Source organism: Notamacropus eugenii, chromosome 2, assembly GCF_028372415.1.
Source record: "Notamacropus eugenii isolate mMacEug1 chromosome 2, mMacEug1.pri_v2, whole genome shotgun sequence".
Classification (NCBI taxonomy): Eukaryota; Metazoa; Chordata; class Mammalia; order Diprotodontia; family Macropodidae; genus Notamacropus; species Notamacropus eugenii.
Genome location: NC_092873.1, coordinates 4,367,622 through 4,386,431, shown reverse-complemented (window position 1 = coordinate 4,386,431; position 18,810 = coordinate 4,367,622). Strand labels below are relative to the sequence as shown.

Below are 18,810 nucleotides of genomic sequence, written 5' to 3'. Positions count from 1 at the left end.
TGTTTGGTGAATTTTTCAATATTTATTTTGCCCTCTGATTCTAGAGTGTCAGGGCAGTTTTCTTTGATAATTTCATGAAAGATGAAGCTTAGACTCTTTTTTTGAGCATGGCTTTTAGGCAGTCCCATAGTTTTTAAATTGTCTCTCCTGCATCTTTTTTCTAGGTCATTTGTTTTTCTAATGAGATATTTCACATTATCTTCTATTTTGTTCATTCTTTTGGTTTTGTTTTGTAATTTCTTGGTTTCTCATAAAGTCATTAAATTCCATCTAGTCCATTCTAATTTTTAAAGAACTCTTTTATTCAGTGAGCTTTTGAACTTCCTTTTCCATTTGACTAATTCTCTATTTGAAAGCCTACTTCTCCTGATTCGCTTTTTGGAACTCTTTTGCCAATTGAGTTAGCCTATTTTTAAAGGTCTTATTTTCTTCATCATTATTTTGTGTCTCCTTTAGCAAGCTGTTCAGTGGTTTTTCATGATTTTCTTGCATCGCTCTCATTTCTCTTCCCAATTTTTCCTCCATCTTTCTTACTTGATTTTCAAAATCCTTTTTGTGCTCTTCCATGACCTGAGACCTTTGCATATTTATTTTGGAGACCTCTGATGGTAAGCATTGTTCTTCTTCATCCGAATGAATGGAAGGAAATACTAGTTCACCAAGAAAGTAACCTTCTATAGTCTTATTTTTTTTGCCTTTTTTTGGTACATTTTTCCAGCTTCTTATATGATTTTCGAGTCCTTTGTTAAGAGCAGGGTATACTCTGGTGACCTGTATGTTCTCAGTTCCTCCATGGTGCCATGATCAGGGGAGAGAAGTTTCCTCCTCTCCTGGGCTGCGCACTGTTCTGGGAGCAAACAAAAATTTTTGTGCCCAGAATTGGCTTGTAGAAGTCCCTCCCCACAACCACCTCCAATTCTGTCATGCTAATTCTCTTCCTCACTCCCAAGCTGGGCTGGCTGCTGAGATTCAGATCAGCAACTCAATTTCCCCAGGGGCTATAGGCAGAGATCAGGGCCATCACTCAGGTCCAAGACCTAGATCAGTGGCTCAATTCCCCCAGGGACTTCATGTTGAAGGCTGCCTCTGACGCTGCAATGGCTGTTGCCAGCGATCCAGACAACACTCTCTCCTCATGAGTGAAGGAGCCCTCCCAGTGGCCTTTGAACCTGTCTCTGGCGTTTGTGGGTTCAGGGATCCAAGAACCGCTGTTACTGCTGGAGATTATGCCCCCAATACTTGTTTTGGTCCCGTTCCTCCAAGTGGCCAAGGCTGGGCTGTACTCCACTCTGTGTCAGGTGCAATAGGTGTTTCCTGTTGACCTTCCAGGTTACCTTGGGCTGGAAGTCTCTTCAACTCTCTCATTCTGTGGCTTCTGCTGCTTTAGAATTTGTTGAGAGTCATTTTTTACAGGTATTTAATGGGCTGTGAAGGAAGAGCTAGAGTATGTGCATCATTTTACTCCACCATCTTGGATCCTCCTGGGCAAAGTAATTTCTTATTATTGTTTTAATTTCCTCCTCATTGGAGGTGAGTTCACCCTTTTCATTTTTGATATTGCAAATTTGATTTTCCTCTTTATTTTTTAAATCAAATTTACCAAAGGTTCTTGAATTTCATTGGTTTTTTTATAAAAGCAACTCCTAGTTTTATTTATTTGTTCAGTGGTTTTCTTAATTTCAATTTTATTAGTGTCTTCTTTGGTTTTCAGTATTTCTAATGTGGTATTTTCTTGGGAATGTTCAATTTGTTCTTTTTTGAGCTTGTTCTGCTGCACGCCCAATTTATTGATCTCCTCTTTCTCTATTTTATTTATATACACACTCAAAGATATAAAACTTCCTCTAAGAACTGCTTTTGCAGTATCCCATAAAATTTGGTAGGTTGTTTTATTATTGCCATTCTTTTGAATGACGTTGTTCATTGCATAATTTGTTGTTTATACCACTCATTTCTTAGGATTAGATTGTTTAGTTTCCAGTTAGTTTTTGGTTTATGTTTACATGGCTTTGATTACATATAACTTTTATTGCATTGTCATCTGGGAAGGATTCTTTAACTATCTTTGCCTTTCTGCACTGGATTGTGAGGTTTTTATGGCCTAGTACATGGTTAATTTTTGTATGTGTGCCAGGTACCACTGAGAATATTCCTTTCTATCCCCATTCAATTTCCTCCAGAGAGCTATCATATCTACTTTATCCAGAGTTCTACTCACCTCCTCAACTTCTTTCTTGTTTATTTTGAGCTTAGATTTATCAAGTTCAGAGAGGGGGAGGTTGAAGTCCCCCATTAGTATAGTTTTGCTGTCTATTTCTTCCTGTAACTCCCCTAACTTCTCCTCTAAGAATCTGGATGCTATACTACTTGGAGCATATATGTTTAGTAGTGCAATTGCTTTGTTGTCTATGGTGACTTTTAGCATGATATAGTCTCCTTCCTTATCTCTGAGGTCCGTTAACCTTTACCCTATGTAACTCTCCCTGTTTTTTATGTGTTTCTTGTAAACAACATGTTGTTGGATTATGGTTTTTAACCTATTCTGCTGTGTCCATTTTATAGAAGAGTTCATCCCGTTCACATTCACAGTTGTGTATACTATCTGTGCCTTTTTCTTCATCCTCTTTTCCCTTGTTTGTCCTTTCAGTTCTCCTTTCTCCCTTCCCCTGCCCATTAGAGTTTTCATTTTGTCCACAACTCCCTCAGTCTTCCCTCTCTTCTTTCATTGCCCCTCCCTTACTACTTCTTCTCTCCCTTTTAGCCTCCCCTCCCTTTTCTTTCCCCCTTCCACTCCGTCTCCCTATAAAGCTAGTCTTATTTCTATACTTAACTGATTTTGTTTTTCCGGCCTTGAATCCAATCAAATGAGAGTACCACTCAAACAATAATCATCTCCCTCCCCTTTTTCTCTCTGCTGTAATGTATTTTTCTGCCTCTTCCTGTAGTGGAATTTATTTTTTACTGCCTCCTCCTTTTCACGTCTCCCATTACAATCCCTTCACATCCTTAAATCATATTTTTTATCATCACATCTTTTAATTTATACCCACTTCTGGTATCTATGTATATCCCTTTTACATTTCATAATAAATATACAATTCTCAAGAATAACAAGTATCATCTTCCCTTATAGGGATGTAAACACTTGGCCCATATTGTGTAAGAAGATTTTTCCCCCTGTTTACTTTTTTATGCCTCTCTTGAGCCCTGCATTTGAAGGTCAAATTTTCTATTAAGGTCTGGCCTTTTCATAAGCAAGGCCTGGAAACCCTTTATTTCATTGAATGTCCATCTCCTTGCCTGAAATGTTATGCTCAACTTTGCTGATCCTTCAGTGTAGTCCCAGCTCCTTTGCCTTATGGAATATCGTTCTCCAATTCCTTAGATCTTTTAATGTAAAATCTACAAGGTCCTGTGTGATCCTGACTGTAGCTTCTTGATACTTAGTGGTTTCATTCTTGCTGCCTGCAGTATTTTCTCCTTCACTTGATAGTTCTGGAATTTGGTAATGAAATTCCTTGGTGTTTTTCGTTTGGGTTCCCTTTCGGGAGGTGAACGGTGTATTCTTCTGATGACTATTTTGCCCTTTGGGTCTAAGACGTCTGGGCAATTTTCCTTGATGATTTCTTGGATGATGTTGTCCAGGATCTTTTTTTCATCATGGCTTTCTGCTAGACCAATGATTCTTAGGTTTTCTCTCTTGGATCTGCTTTCCAGATCAGTTGTTTTTCCAATTAGATGTCTTATATTTTCCTCTACTATTTCTTTCTTTAGATTCTGTTTGACTTCTTCTTGATGTCTTATAGATTCATTAGCTTCTACTTGCCTGATTCTATTTTTTAACAAATTGTTTTCTTCAGTTAACTTTTGCATATCGTTTTCCATCTGTCCAATTGTTCTTTTTAAGGACTTATTTTCACCAGTTAGATTTTGTACTTCATTTTTCATTTGTTCAATTTTCCTTTTCAAGAGCTGTTCTCTTCAGTGAATTCTTTTTTCATGCTCTTAAAATCTTTGACCAGTTTTTCTTTTATTTCTCTTATTTACATTTTAAAAACCTTCCAGAGCTCTTCCAAGAAGTCTCTCTATGCTTCAGAGCAATTCATATTGCCTTCTGAAGTTTCAGATGGGAATACAATCTCAATGCTTACCTCTTTGGTATTTGTGTTTTGGTCCTTGTCCCCACAGAAAGATTCTATTAACTTTTCTTTTTCTTTTTCTTTTCTTCTGCTTACATCATACTTATGTTTTGAAAAACTAACCACAGTTCCCTCTGGCCTATCCTACCCTCCATTTATTCCATTCTCTCCCTTGATCTGTCCTTCCACAATAGTGTTTGCCCAATTCCATCCCACTGATTCATTTTGTGGAGATCTTTTCAATAAACCACATTTCCTTCATGTTCAGTATTATATTTCTCTTCACCAGAACTTTTTCTTCGTTTTTGGGTCTGAGATTATTACATCCATTACAAGGAAAAACAAATTGAGATGTGGAGACATTCAGTGACATGGCCAATTTCACTTAGCAAGGAGATGATAGAAGCAGGATTAGAAGCAATCTTTTGTCAAGGGTCTTATCCAGGTCCCTTTCCATTTCATTTTCCTAACAAGCTAAGAATGGCAAAGTACCCAAGAGAAAAATGATTTTCCCCATGGTCAGAACAGAATTTAATGGTTTGTTTTGTTCATGAGTTGTCAGCAGGGCTGCTAGGTATCTCCAAGGTGGCACCATCTCTCAAGCACCATCTCTGCTAATTTTCCATATTTGTATGAATCTCTGCCTCTTAGATGACTTTAGCTATTGGCATTGAAACATTCAACAATAGGGCTGAGTGCTGGAGAATGAGTTGAAAAGTGAAATTCCCTCAGTCATTCATTCATTCACCCAGTTCCTTTTCTGTTTCCAGAGGCTGAGTTGAATGGACGGTAGAGGTGGGCATAACTAACTCTACCGCCATTCATGCTACAGTAATGGCCTGAGGTGTCCTCTCTGCCACGAAGAACTTTTGAACTCTTTATCCCAGTGACTAATTAAGAGGTTGTCAAATACAACCCTTTGTTTCTTAGGCTTGGGACTTCAATGCCAAATTGGGAATATAAAATTCTTTCCTAAGTCTTCTTTTTGAAGTCTTGGCTATCTTCCTTCATAATGAAGCTAGCTGGGTTATAGTGTTTCCAATTCCAAGACTGCAATGCAGTGTAGACACCAAAATGGTATAATGAAAACATTTTTGGTTGTGGAGGCAGGAAGTCTTGCATAAAAACCTTCCGTATTTGAGATGGTGACTCACTTTCCTCAGGGGTAAGTCATTTCACTTCTATTTCCTCACCCATAAACTGTGCTTAATTATATCTGTAGCATTTACTTCATAGGGTTATCTTAGGTATCAAGTGAGACAAATTATGGAAACTGTGTTCAAACTTCCCAGGCCTCTATAAACCACTTTTTTTAGTACACTACTTACAGTTTTTCAAGCTCATCATCCTTCAGTAACTGAAGGAGCTATTTGAAGGAAAGAGGATTGTGTTGTCCAAATGAACATGTAATTTAGGAATGTTGAATAAGGATATACTGTATGCAAGGCATTGCAATAAAAAAAAACAAAGAAAATCAAAAGTACTTCTGTAAGGGTTGGATAAGAAAATTTAAGTGAGATAGAACCCTACCCTAGGCTGGTATAGCTCCTATTTATGAAAATTTGTATTTTTTTACCTTTGTAGAAAGCTTTATATTGATTTTCTCACTTGAACTCAACGAAAAACTGTTTGAGATAAATACCATGGTTGTTGTGTTATGTACTTCCCTTTTTTTACAGATAAGTAACCTGAATCTGATTGACTTAAGTGATTTTTCCAAACATATACAATTAATAAGGATCTGAGATGGGATTTAAGTCCACATCCATTTGACCCAAAGATCAAAGTTCTCTCTACCACAATGTGTTACTACACTGGTGCTTTGTAGTGTAGTAGCAACTCTATCCTCTTTTCTATATGTTTATGTGTTTCTCAGAGCACCTGATCACCCATTGACATGTAAAAGCCCGATAACCTGCACTGATCATGGTATGTCCCATCTCTAAGGCATTTGATTATTGATACTTTTCTCACATTGTTTGACCTTCATGTCTCAAGAATTATTATTCCCATTTTTGAATGATCAGACAGAGGTGCAGAAGGATTGATTAACTTTCATGAAATCACAGAAAACAATAGTGAGTATTCAGGCAATATTACAGCCCAAATCTTCAGATTTCAACTCAGTAATCTTTCAAAGAGAGTGCTCTTTACTAACACCTGAGCATTTCAGAGTGGAAAACAAATCACTTTGTCAGGCATGGTGACTGACAAGGTCTCTCTCTAGACATGGGAACTCAAGAGAATCTAACCTTGTGTAAATCAGTGAAAAAGATTGCCATAGTTTATGTTTATACATATTTGATTCAATCATCTCAATGATGAAAAGGAACACATCCCAAGTCTTAGACAAATATTATTACAAATATTGACTCCAAAATTGGTTGTTTGCTGTCCAATTAATATAGTTCTTGTTAAGTTCAAGGAACATCCTTCATCGTTGTTAGTTGTAGTAATAGAACTTTCCCTACTCCTCTAGTAGTCTATGAGATAAAGTTTTATTTATTTATTTTGTCCATATCTGTCGGTACCACATTAGCCATATTTAAAAAAAAGTTCTTTCATTATAGTATTATGAACACCAATGGATATATTTAAAATTAATACAGGTTAAACATTTTCATAAGAATATGAACTCAGAGATGGAAAAGACGGTGGAGGTCATCTAGTTAAAATCTTTTATTTTTTTTTAGTGAGCAAACTGAGGTCTATGATATCTTAAGATTAAAAGAATTAAGGGATTTGTGAAAGATAATAAACATAGTAACAGTAGTATTAATTAAAATAAAAATAGACAACTCTTGTTGAGCTTTAAAGTTTTCAAGTACAGAATTATCTCCCTTCATGCTCAAAATAGCCCTGTGATGTAGGTTGCATTATTTTTATCCTTTTTTGACTTATGAGCAAACTGGGGCTCTAGGATGAGGTGACTTGTCCATGATCAAAGTCACAAAAAGAAGGGTTAGTAAACAATTTTTTCAATAAAATGAGAAATAACCTTTTTCTGTTTCTGTCTTCATGCCTCAAATGTGTATATACAAATATAATTATATCTAAAGGTAAATCTGTATATATCTATGTCTATATATGTCTTGGCCTGTGTGTTTTTGTATGGACCCCTCTGTGTCTGTGCTCTGTTGAATAAGAGGTAACCTAGCCCTCTCCTCAAAACTTTAAGTAAGAGGAAATTCAGTACATTTTAAGACAGCCTCTTCACCTTCTAAACAGAAATATTTTTGGAATATTTTACATTACATTAAACCTAAGTTTGTTTCATCTTACCTTCTAATCTTTCCTCCTAGTTCTTCCCTTTAGGCACAAACAAAACAAAACAATACAAATTCTTCCTCCATATGTCAATCCAACAGATACTTGGGGATAAATTTAATCTCAAACTCTTTCCCCACAACCATCCTTTACCTTTTTTATACCAAACACCCTGAGTTCTTTCCACCAATCCAAATACAGCAAGATTTCAAAGTCTTTCTCCATCCTACCTAAATTCCTGTGGAGCATTACTAGTTTATCAATGTCTTTCCTAAAGCGTGGAAAGAAAAAAAATGAACATGTGACTCCAAATGTACAATAGGGAGGACCTCCTCTCTATGTCTGGATACTGTACTTCTCCTTTAAGTATAAGGTCAAGGTGATTTTCTCCTTTGCCATGTACTTCACAAGGTTGTTTGGGTTTTCAAATGTTCCAGTGTATTTAAATACTTCACAAATTTTAAAGCAGCAACTCTGGTAGAAATGATAGACCACTGGGACTGGACTCAGGAAATCCTGAGTTTAAATCCATCACAGACACTTAAGACCTAACCCTTGGCAAATCACTCACCCTCTGTTCACCCTAGGTTCCCCAGCTTTAAAATGGGGGTAATAGTAGTCCGTAACTCACAGAGTTGTTGTGAGAATAAAATACTATTTATGAAGTGCAGCACAGCGTCTGGCACATAATAGATACTGTAAAATGCTTCTTCCCTTCTCTCGACTAATACGGGTTTTAGTTCTTATTGTCTTTGTTATCATCTCTTAGTTTTTTTGGTTTTCTAAATCCAAAGATCTTCAGAGAAAAGAAAAAGAAAATGCAAACAGAGCAGTATTACCTTTCCCTGTCATTCTTTGTACTTCTCATCAGTCTTGTGAATCAGTCCACTTCATAATTTGATTCCGCTTTGTTTCCTCAAATAATCATTTTTTTTAATTCAAAAACACACCTTGTCGTAGTCTTCAGCTTTCTGTACTTACTTCAACTAACCTTGAGGCCTGGCACCCCTGAAATCAATTACTATGATATACGATCAGATTTTGCATTCATAATTGTTACCTTTCCACTTTTCCTTACTGCAATTTTTTCATATATAATTCTGCCTAATTTTTCCATTTTTCATCTTATATCTTCAAAATTTTATTCTTGAGATCTTCCTAATCCCTCAAGTCTAAATTTCTGATAGAATGAATCCATAGGATCATACTTTATCCTTCCTCCAAAATGTCTGGAATTGACTCTCCCCAAGCCTAATGTGCATTACTGATCATTTCTGGTGGCTTTTCTTTGCCTATCTTAAACTATAGGGTGACAATTACTTTTCCCGTACTCTTGTAACATTTCCATTTCTTTTGATCCTAGCTAGCAATTCCTCATGCTTCATGAGAATCAAATGCAGGATAAAATTTTCTCATATTTGTTCCTTCATTTAGCGCTTTTGAGGTAGGAAAACATCATTTTCATCAAGAAACAAATAAATGTTCTGTGAGGAGAAAGACAGAGGTAGTTAGGTAGCTAGTTAGGTAGAAAGATATGCAGATAGAAAGAGACGAACAGGTGGAAAGAGGCAGAGAAAGAAAAAGGGAAAAACAGATACAGGAAGAGACTGAGAAATTTTCAGAGATACAGCGATAGAGACAAAGACAGAGAAAGGCATCGAGAGCCAGAGAGACAGAATAAGAAAGAACATTCTGACAAATGCCCACATACTTGATGATACCCTTCAGTAACATACTGATGAAAATATAAATGCTTTCCACCATGTTTTCCCACTGTGGTTCCTGGATTTCTTTACATTTTTCCAAGTTAAAAATACTATAATGATAACTTTCCAGAACTGTATTCCATCTATGCATCCCATTCCTAAAGTCTAAATGGTACCTGAGAAGGCAGATTTGTTTTCATGAATTAGAGATACTAATTCACCTTGCATATATCCTTGGGGATCCCAACATACTACGAGATCTATAAATCTAGTTCCTTTCACTCTTCCTCCTTAACCAAATCTTATCCTTTCCCACTCTTTCATGACTTTTGTTAGAGGACACTACTTGTCAGATGTGAGTTGAGGTAGATGACCTCTGAGAATTCATGGTGATCTGAGATTTTTGCTTCCTTTTACTTATATGTGTGTATGTATGTATTCATGTTTGTATGTGTGTATATATATACATATATATATATTGTGTGTGTGTATATATATATTTCTAAAGATACAAATTATTATTGATAGAATATGGCGGTCTACTTTTACGTTTCATGAAAACTTCTAGTAATTCATATGGGAGAAATGAAACAAAGTACTAAAGACTGCGTGAATGATGTATAAGAGTGACAGGTTCTTTCACGATCTAAAGACTTAACGAGGTACCTGAGAATGGACTATGTAGTTTTCTGATTCCTAAAGGCCAGCTTAGCATAGTTTGGGAAATTGAAGGTTACTACTGGCCAGTAAGTGAGTAAATAGTCATTCGTGAAGTGCTTACTATATGTAATCAATGAGAATACAAAGAAAGGTAAAATACAGTTCCTGTCATCAAGGAGTCCGTAATCTCTAGGCAAATAACATGCAAATATCAGTTTACAAATACGCTGTATCCAGGACAAATTAGAGATAATCAAAATGGGGAAGGCGTTGAAACTCAGATCAATGGATCAAGAAACCTCCTTGTCGGTGAGATTTTATCTGAAACTTGAAGGAGTGTAGCCCCAGAATTGATGATCTCTCTGAGACTCAAAAACCATATCATTAATAGGAGGACAAATGCCCCTATTTGTGATCGCCTTCTGTTTACACAGTGGCAGTGGTGGAGAATTGGAAAAGGGACAGGCTTGGTGAAGGAAACAAATTTAGAAATCCTCTATTTATTGTTAAGTGATCCACCAGTGGTGTTTTGGATGTATGATTCTCGCAACTACGCAACTGGTGTCTGTTGGCAACTCTTCCTACACCTGAAGTGGTGAGTTTAATCCATTCCATAACCCTTGGAGCTACAAAGATTCAGGACTAAGCAAGATCCCAGAAACCATATGGCCAACTTATTTGATCCTCTCCTCCCTTCTCTCAATTTTTTAACCTTCCTCTCATTTGGTTCCTCCCTTGTCTCCTTTTTTCGTCTTTTCTCTCTTCATAAGAATAAAGTATCTTAATCAGAATAGATGTAATTCTCTAATTCTGGGCAACAGTAAGCCTTGCTCCTATCCAGATTTTTGCCAGAGGTAAAAAAAATAAACTTCAGTTTCCTGAAGTGAAAATGTCACTTTGGGGGTGGTTAAATTTTTAGTAGATTAAACAAAGTGAGAAGTTATACATGAGGGTCTCGATCAGAAAATTTTTGGTTGAATTTCAGGGAGCTAGAGTAACTGCTATAACAATGATGTAAATGTTCTTGGTGCCTTAAGTGCTTATTTCTAGCCCTCACAGAAGATAGGTTGCTGATCATGTTTTATGAAATGGGGTCCTTCATCACGCAGAGTGGATTTTTCTGATTAAGCTTTTGTTGCAGGTGAACGACATCTATGGAGAACAGATCTGAAGTGAATGAGTTCATCCTTATAGGATTAACAGATGTCAGAGAGCTTCAGGCACCTCTCTTCGTCATGTTCACCTTCATCTACCTCATCACCCTGGTAGGGAACTTGGGCATAGTAGCTCTGATCTTCTGGGATTCTCGCCTCCACACTCCCATGTACTTTTTTCTCAGTAACCTTTCTCTGGTGGATTTTGGCTACTCCTCAGCTGTGACTCCCAAGGTGATGGCTGGGCTTCTCACAGGGGACAAGGTTATCTCCTATGACGGATGTGCTGCACAATTTTTTTTCTTTGTGGCTTTTGTTACGACTGAAAGTTTCCTCTTAGCCTCCATGGCCTATGATCGCCATGCAGCTATCCGTAAGCCACTACATTATGCCACTACTATGACATCAACCGTTTGTGCCTTTCTGGCTAGTGGTGCTTACATCTATAGCTTCCTGACCTCCTGCATTGTCATAGGAAGCATGTTTAGCCTTTCCTTTTGTAGGTCCAATATCATCCATCATTTTTTCTGTGATATTCTCCCTCTCCTAGATCTCTCTTGCTCTGATATTCACATCACTGAATCACTAGTCTTTATCTTAGCATCACTCAATACGTTTTTCCCATTTCTTGTCATCTTTACCTCTTACTTGTTAATCTTCATCACCATCCTGAGAATCCATTCTTCAGAAGGCCGCCAGAAAGCTTTCTCCACTTGTGCTTCCCATCTCACATCAGTGTCCATATTCTATGGGACAGTAATCTACATGTATTTACAACCCAGCTCAAGTCACTCTATGGACACAGACAAAATTGCTTCAGTGTTCTACACCATGGTCATCCCTATGTTGAACCCTCTGGTCTATAGTCTTAGGAACAAAGAGGTAAAGATTGCTTTTAGAAAAGCAATGAGAGGACAATAACATCAATTAGATCATCTTTTTCCTTGGAGAGAAAATACAATCTGTACTTTCCCAACTCTAAGATCTAGCCCCCAAATCAGGTTATTTCTCTAATACATAAAGAAGTGTAATGCGATTTTTTTTTCAAGAGTAGTTTTATATTGCAGAAAGTATCATAAATCTGAGGTTAGGAGAGATCTGAGTTTATATTGCCTTAGACACTTTCATGTCATATAGGTTGAGGTAAGTCCCAAACTCAGTTTTCTCGTAATTATGGGTCCTTAACTGCATCCTGTATCCTATAAGATTAGTGTATGGAATAAATAATATATATATATATACATATATATATATATGTTGTCTTGTTGTTGTTCAGTTGTGTCTGATTATTTTATGACCTCATTTTGTGATTTTCTTAGCAAATACACTGGAATCATTTTCCATTTCCTTCTGTAGCTCTTTTGAAGTTGAGAAAAGTGAGAAAACAGGATTAGGAGACTTGCCTATACTTGACACATAGCTAGTAAGCGACTGAGGCTGTGTTTCAGTTATGAAGATGACTCCTCTTGATTACAACCCCAGTGCTCTATCCATTGTGCCACTTATACAACGTCCATCTCACACATTTAAGTGTAATATAGCAACTGCAGCAGTATTCCTTGAAAGGGGAAGACAAGCTGCATAAGTTTTGAACAGTTTCGAGAGGAAAGTACCTGAGTTACTTGAAGATAAATCTATGTTGCTGATGGTACTGCTTATTCTTCAGCCCCTAAAGCAGAAATGAACTGGCAAATGCTTAAGAACTAGCTATCCAGAAAACAACAACAACCTGTATTTGTGACACCCTGAAATTTAACCTATATTATGATTTTCTCTATCATTCTCTGAAACCTAGTTCATCAGCAAAACAATCAATTAAGTCATGATTTGTAGCATTTCTTGATTTCTACAATCCAGATACTCCGACACAAAATATAATTATCTCAGAGTCACTTGGAGCTGACTCCAGAATATCACTGCTGAATGGCTACCTATAGGAAGCAATATAAACCAATGGATGGTCTGAAAATCCTCAAAATACCTTGCTCAAATCTCCCATTTGCATTCCAATCTACCTATGTTCATATGCCATGAAGCGTCTGGGAACCATAATGTAAGACTAAAGAACTCATGTAGAGAGAAGCATAGCAAAGTGGGAAAAGTGAAGGACCAGAAGTCACAATGATTTGGATAAACATCTTGCCAGAATGCGGGGTGATATATGATTGTAATGGAATACGACTGTGCTATAAGAAATGATGAGCTCAATAATCTAAGAAAAGAATGAAAAGACTTACACAAAATAATGAAAAATGAAATGATCAGAACCAGATATAGTAATATATAGTATATAGTAATTGCAATATTGTTTTAAGAGTGAGTGAGAAAATAAGTTACATTCACTATTGTAAAAACCCAAATCGACTAAAAAGAACATATGAAGAAAAATGCAGTGTTCCTTGATAATTTCTTGGAAGATCCTATGTTGGTTTTTGTTGTCATGGTTTTCAGGTACACCCATAATTTTTAAATTATTTCTCCTGGATCTATTTTCCAGGTCAGTTTTTTAAAATGAGATATTTCACATTGTCTTCTAGTTTTTCATTTTTTTGGTTATTTTATAATTTCTTGGTTTCTCACAAAATTATTAGTTTCCATCTACTCCATTCTAATTTTTAAAGAACTATTTTCTTCAGTGGGATTTTGAACTTCCTTTTCTATTTGGTCCATTCTGCTTTTTAGGGCATCTTCTCATCGGTTTTTTTTTGTACCTCTTTTGCCGTTTGGGTTAGTCTATTTTTTAATATGTTATTTTCTTCAGCATTTTTGAGTCTCCTTTAGCAAGCTGTTGGCTCTATTTCATGATTTTATTGCATCACTCTGATTTCTCTTTCCAATTTATCGTCCACCTTTCTTACTTGATGTTCAAAATTTTTTTGGAGCTCTTCCCTGGCCTGAGATCATTACATATTTTTTGGAGGCTTTGGATTTAGAAGCTTTGACCTTCCTGGCTTTCTCTGATGATATGCTTTATTCTTCCTCATGCTGAAGAATGGAAGAAAATACCTTTTTATTAAGAAAGCAACCTTCTGCAGTCTTATTTTTTTCCCTTTTTGGGGCATTTTCCCAGCCAGTTACTAGATTTTTGAGCCCTTTGTCAAGCAGAGAGTATAATACCCTAGAATTCAGTGGTTTTGTGCTGCTCTTCTCTGAGACATCTCTAGGGGCCTGTAAATTCTCAGTTCCTCCAAGGTGGCACAATCAAGAGGGAGGAGTTTACTCCTCTTTGGACTTGTGTTCTGGTCTGTGAGCAATGAAAAGCGAACTGTGAATAGGGTTCCCTCTCCACAGCTGCCACCAGCTCTGCTACTCCAGCACTTCTCCTCACCCCAGGATCACCACTCTGGACTAAGACCTAGATCATTTGCTGAATTCTCCCCGGGTCTGTAGGCTAAGGGATCCCAAAGTGGACAGATGCTGCCACCACAGGGGTTGCTGCCACTGACCTGGGGCCAGTTTTGGGGCCTGACCATGCTCCCCTCACCCCAAGTGAAAGAGCATTCTTATTGACATTTGAAGCGATCTCTGGGGTTTGTGGGTTGAGAAGTCTGGGAACCACAGCAGCTGTCCATGATTTCGCACCCTGAGGACTGCTCCAGTCCTGTCTATGTGGCCAGGCCAGGATAGGCCAAGCTCTGCTCTGAGCCCAGTGTGATAGACCTTTCCTGTCAGCCTTCCAGTCTGTCTTGGACTGGAAATCTGTTTCACTCTGTCACTTTGAGTCATTGTCTGCTCTTGAATTTGTTTAGAGTTATTTTACAGGCATTTTATGGATTATGAGCAGGGGGACTAGAGAAGTTCTGTCCTTCCATAAGGCCATCTTGGCTCCACCTCCAACACCTATTCCTTTTGAAAACATTTGTGAGCATAGGAATATATTAAACTTGCCTTAAAAAAAAATAAACAGGTTGCACCTAAAATCATAAGCAAATATTTTATGTAATGGGAATAAGCTAGATGCATTTCCTATAAGATCAGGGGTGAAACAAGGATGCTTATTATCACCACTGGTATTCAAAATGGTACTGTAAATATTAGCTTGAACAATAAAAGAAGAAAAAGAAATAGAAGGAATTATAACAGGTAAAGAAAAAACTAAGTTTTTGCTCTTTGCAGACAACATGATGAATACTTAGAGAATTCTAGAGAACAAAGTAAAAGAAACTACTTGAAATAATAAACAACTTTAGGAAAGTTGCAGAATACAAAATAAACCTACATAAATAATCTGTGATTCTATATATTACTAACAAAGTCCAACCGCAAGAGATGGACAGAGAAATCCCATTTAAAGCTACTGTAGACACAATAAATTTTATGAGTCTACATGCCAAAACAAACCCAGGGGCAATATGAACACAACACTTTCCACACCAATAAAGTCAGACGTAAGTAATTGAAAAAACATCAATTGCTTGTAGGTAGGCTGAACTAATATTAAGAAATGACAATTCTACCTAAATTAATCTATCTATGCAGTAGCATACCAATAAAACTATCAAAATAGTATTTTATAGAGCTAGAAAAAATACCAAAATTCATTTGGAAAAACAAAAAGTACAGAATATCAAGAGAATTAATGAAAAGAAATGCTAGGGAATGTGGCTTAGCCATAACAGATCTTAAATTGGATTATAAAGCAGCAATCATCAAAGCCATTTGGTACTGGTTAAGAAATAGAGGGGTATATCAGTGGAAGAGTTTGGGTATACATGACAGAGTACTCAATGATTATGGCAGTGTACTGTTTAATAAACCCAGGGACTCAAGCTCCCAGGATAAGGACTTACTGTTAGACAAAAACTGTGGGGAGAAATGGAAAAGAGTGTGGCAGAAACTGTGCATTGATGAATGCCTGACACCGTATACCAGAATAAAAGCCAACTGAGTACATAATCTAGGTATAAAGACTGATAGTATAAACAAATTAGGAGAGAAAGGAATAGTTTATTTATCAGTTTTATGGATAATGAAGGAATTTATGACCAAAAAAGAGATAGAGAACAATTTGAAATGCAAAGCGGATAATTTTGATTACCTTAAATTGAAAAGTTTTGTGCAAATAAAGCAAATGCAACCAAGATTAGGAATGGAGCAGACAACAGAAAGAATTTTTACAACTAGTGAATTGGATTAAGGTTTTGAGAGAGAGAGAGAGAGAGAGAGAGAGAGAGAGAGAGAGAGAGAGAGAGAGAGAGAGAGAGAAACTGAATCAAATTACAAGAATACAAGTCATTTCCCCAATTGATAAATGGTCAAAGGATATGAACAGGAAGTTTTCAGAGGAAGAAATTACAGCTATCTATAGTCATGTGAAAAAAATGCTCTAAATCGCTAGTGATTAGAAAGACGCAAATCAAAATAACTCTGAGGTATCACATCATATCAATCAGATTGGCTAACATGACAAAGCAGGAAAACGATAAATTTTGGAGAAGATGTGGGAGAGTTGGAACACTAATTCATTGCTGGTGGAGTTGTGAGTTTACCCGATTATTTTGAAGAGTAATTTGGAATTATGCCAAAAGGGTTATAATAATGTGCTTACCTTTTACCCTAAGAATATTGCTCTTAAGGTTATATTCCAAAGAGACAATAAAAATGAGAAAAGTATCCACATATACAAAAATATTTATAACAACTCTTTTTGTGGTAGCTCAGAACTGGAAAAGGAGGGAATGCCCATTGATTGGAGAACGGCTGAGCAACTTGTGGTATATGAATTTAATGTAATACTATTGTGCTATAAGAAATGATGAACAGGAGAACTTCAGAAATACTTAGATAGACTTATATGATCTGTTGCTAAGTGAAATGAGCAGAAACAGGTGAACATTATACACAGTAAAAGTCACATTATGCAAGGATTGTTTTTGATAAATTTAGTCCTTCACAGCAATGCAAGGACCTAAAACATTTACAAAGAAATAATGATGCAACATGCTATTCATACCCAAGAAAGAACTATAGAGCCAGAATGGAGAATGAATCAGACTATTTTCTCTTTTTGTTACATTTAGTTTTACTCATGATTTCACCCATGTTTTGATTCTTTTATGCAACATGACCAATGCGAAAATGTGTTAATTAAGAATGTATATGTAGAACCCATATAAGGTTATATGTTCACTTGCGGGGGGAAGGTGGAGGGAAGGCAAGAAAATTTAAAATTTCTGGAAGTGATTGTTGAAAATCGAAAACAAATCAATAGGTAAATCTGAAAAAAGAAAAAGTGAAAGAAACCAATTTTAGAGATCTTGGTAGAATGAATAATGATCCTTCATTTTTCTTACAATCCAAACTGAGCTGTCAGAGTGAGCAGGCATTTGATTTAGGAGTAATCCACACATAATGTTCACTTTTGTTTTTAGTTCTACTATAAAGACGGGAAAAGAATCTCTCTAAAGTTTCATTGACTGAATTATGAAAATGACTTTGAGATAAATATACTGTGCTGGAAAAAGGAAGTATTTCTATTATTTAATCTTCCACTTGACACTGACGTTAGTTGATTCCATGAAGGCATGCAGAGGAACATTTCTTTTCAAAGGCACCAATGAAATCTAATTGTATCATTGGGGTCCCCAGTGTGCTGGCCCAACATGACTTCTCTTTCCCCCTGAATGTGTTTCTTTTGCCTGTCTGTTGGCTACAACAGATTATTGCCTACTGAGGCTCATGTCCTTTATTTCTTGACTCTCCTGAGCTTTACCTTGTTCTATGAGCCAGAGAAAAGTTTTGAAAGCAAAAAGTGAAATCCTCAGAAATTTGGACTGTGTCTCTATACACTAGAGAACTAATTATATTTTCTGAATTCAACTGCTTTGAAGTGGTGTGGGCGTTCTCAGAGGAGTGATTTCCCCTGAAGAGGACCTATATATATATATTCATGTTTTGAACGGTCAATTCTCAGTTCTCTTGATATGGAAACCCTAATATGAGTTCATTTGGATTAATTTCAATGAAACAAAAGCACAATTTTGTCTGCCTGAAATCATTTTCCCCATGCCACATTCCAACTATTGACTTTGCTTGCACAAAATACATTAAAAAAGTGATGGTTGCAGGTAAGTAATTTTGGTGAAGTACTCTGATCTTGAAACACCATGAACTGGAGAGGAGTTTCTTCAGTGGGGCCTATTGACTGTTCCCTGAATAAGGCTTCGAATTGAACATGGGTAAGTGAAGGTGCTCTGCTACTGCTATCCCTTTGGAATTTTTTCACTCATCCTGAAAGACCCAGCTAGATTACAATTATAATATCATATCTTACTCAGATTTACAATTTAAGTTACATACAAATGCAAAATAAAAGAATCAATTTATATATAGTTCAAATGATTTGTTTTAATATTTATAAAATGAATTTCAAAAATTATCCTCAAAGGAATGCTGAAATTTTGAGAAAATATCTAGCTTCTTTAAATTACTAAAAAAATGTAGATCACATAATAAAATGTTGAAAGACAAAAAAGAAAATTATCTCCCATTTTCTGGGTAAAAGGGGAAGCATTCTGCTACATTGATCCACAGGAAACAAATGGACTATGAGGTTACACTTTAAAGATTCAAACAGGGAAGACAAATATCGTTCCTTTTTCTCTTTAGTTCAAAGGAGAAATGAAATGAAGACTTTGTCATGACTACATTGCCACTTCATTTGATTAGAAACCACCTTGAGCTAAATGGTGTCAAAATTCACCCATCTATCACAACAAAGTCAGAAGAGATAAGTTAAAGATTTTCTCCAATGTGTTCAGAAGCTTCCTCAAACTTTGAATATTTACCTTTAGATAGTGGGAAATTTTTCTCCTATTATTTTTCTCTTATTTCTTCTATGTGTTAGACTTGTAACTGAAGACATTTCGTGAAGTTACTAAGTCA

At 36.4% G+C, this 18,810-nt stretch overlaps 1 protein-coding gene across 1 annotated transcript; it reads left to right on the top strand.

Moving 5' to 3' along the window:
* The first annotated feature begins 9,073 nt into the window (after positions 1 to 9,073).
* Positions 9,074 to 11,847, top strand: LOC140523352 (olfactory receptor 5B12-like). Its single transcript, XM_072638268.1, has 2 exons — positions 9,074 to 9,095; positions 10,919 to 11,847. The coding sequence occupies exon 2, from the start codon at positions 10,927 to 10,929 to the stop codon at positions 11,845 to 11,847; it is 921 nt and encodes a 306-aa protein (XP_072494369.1). The 5' UTR covers positions 9,074 to 9,095; positions 10,919 to 10,926.
* Positions 11,848 to 18,810: the final 6,963 nt, after the last annotated feature.

Excerpts from the sequence above, each read along its gene's own strand:
- LOC140523352 (XM_072638268.1), top strand. The coding sequence starts at position 10,927 with ATGGAGAACAGATCTGAAGTGAATGAGTTCATCCTTATAGGATTAACA.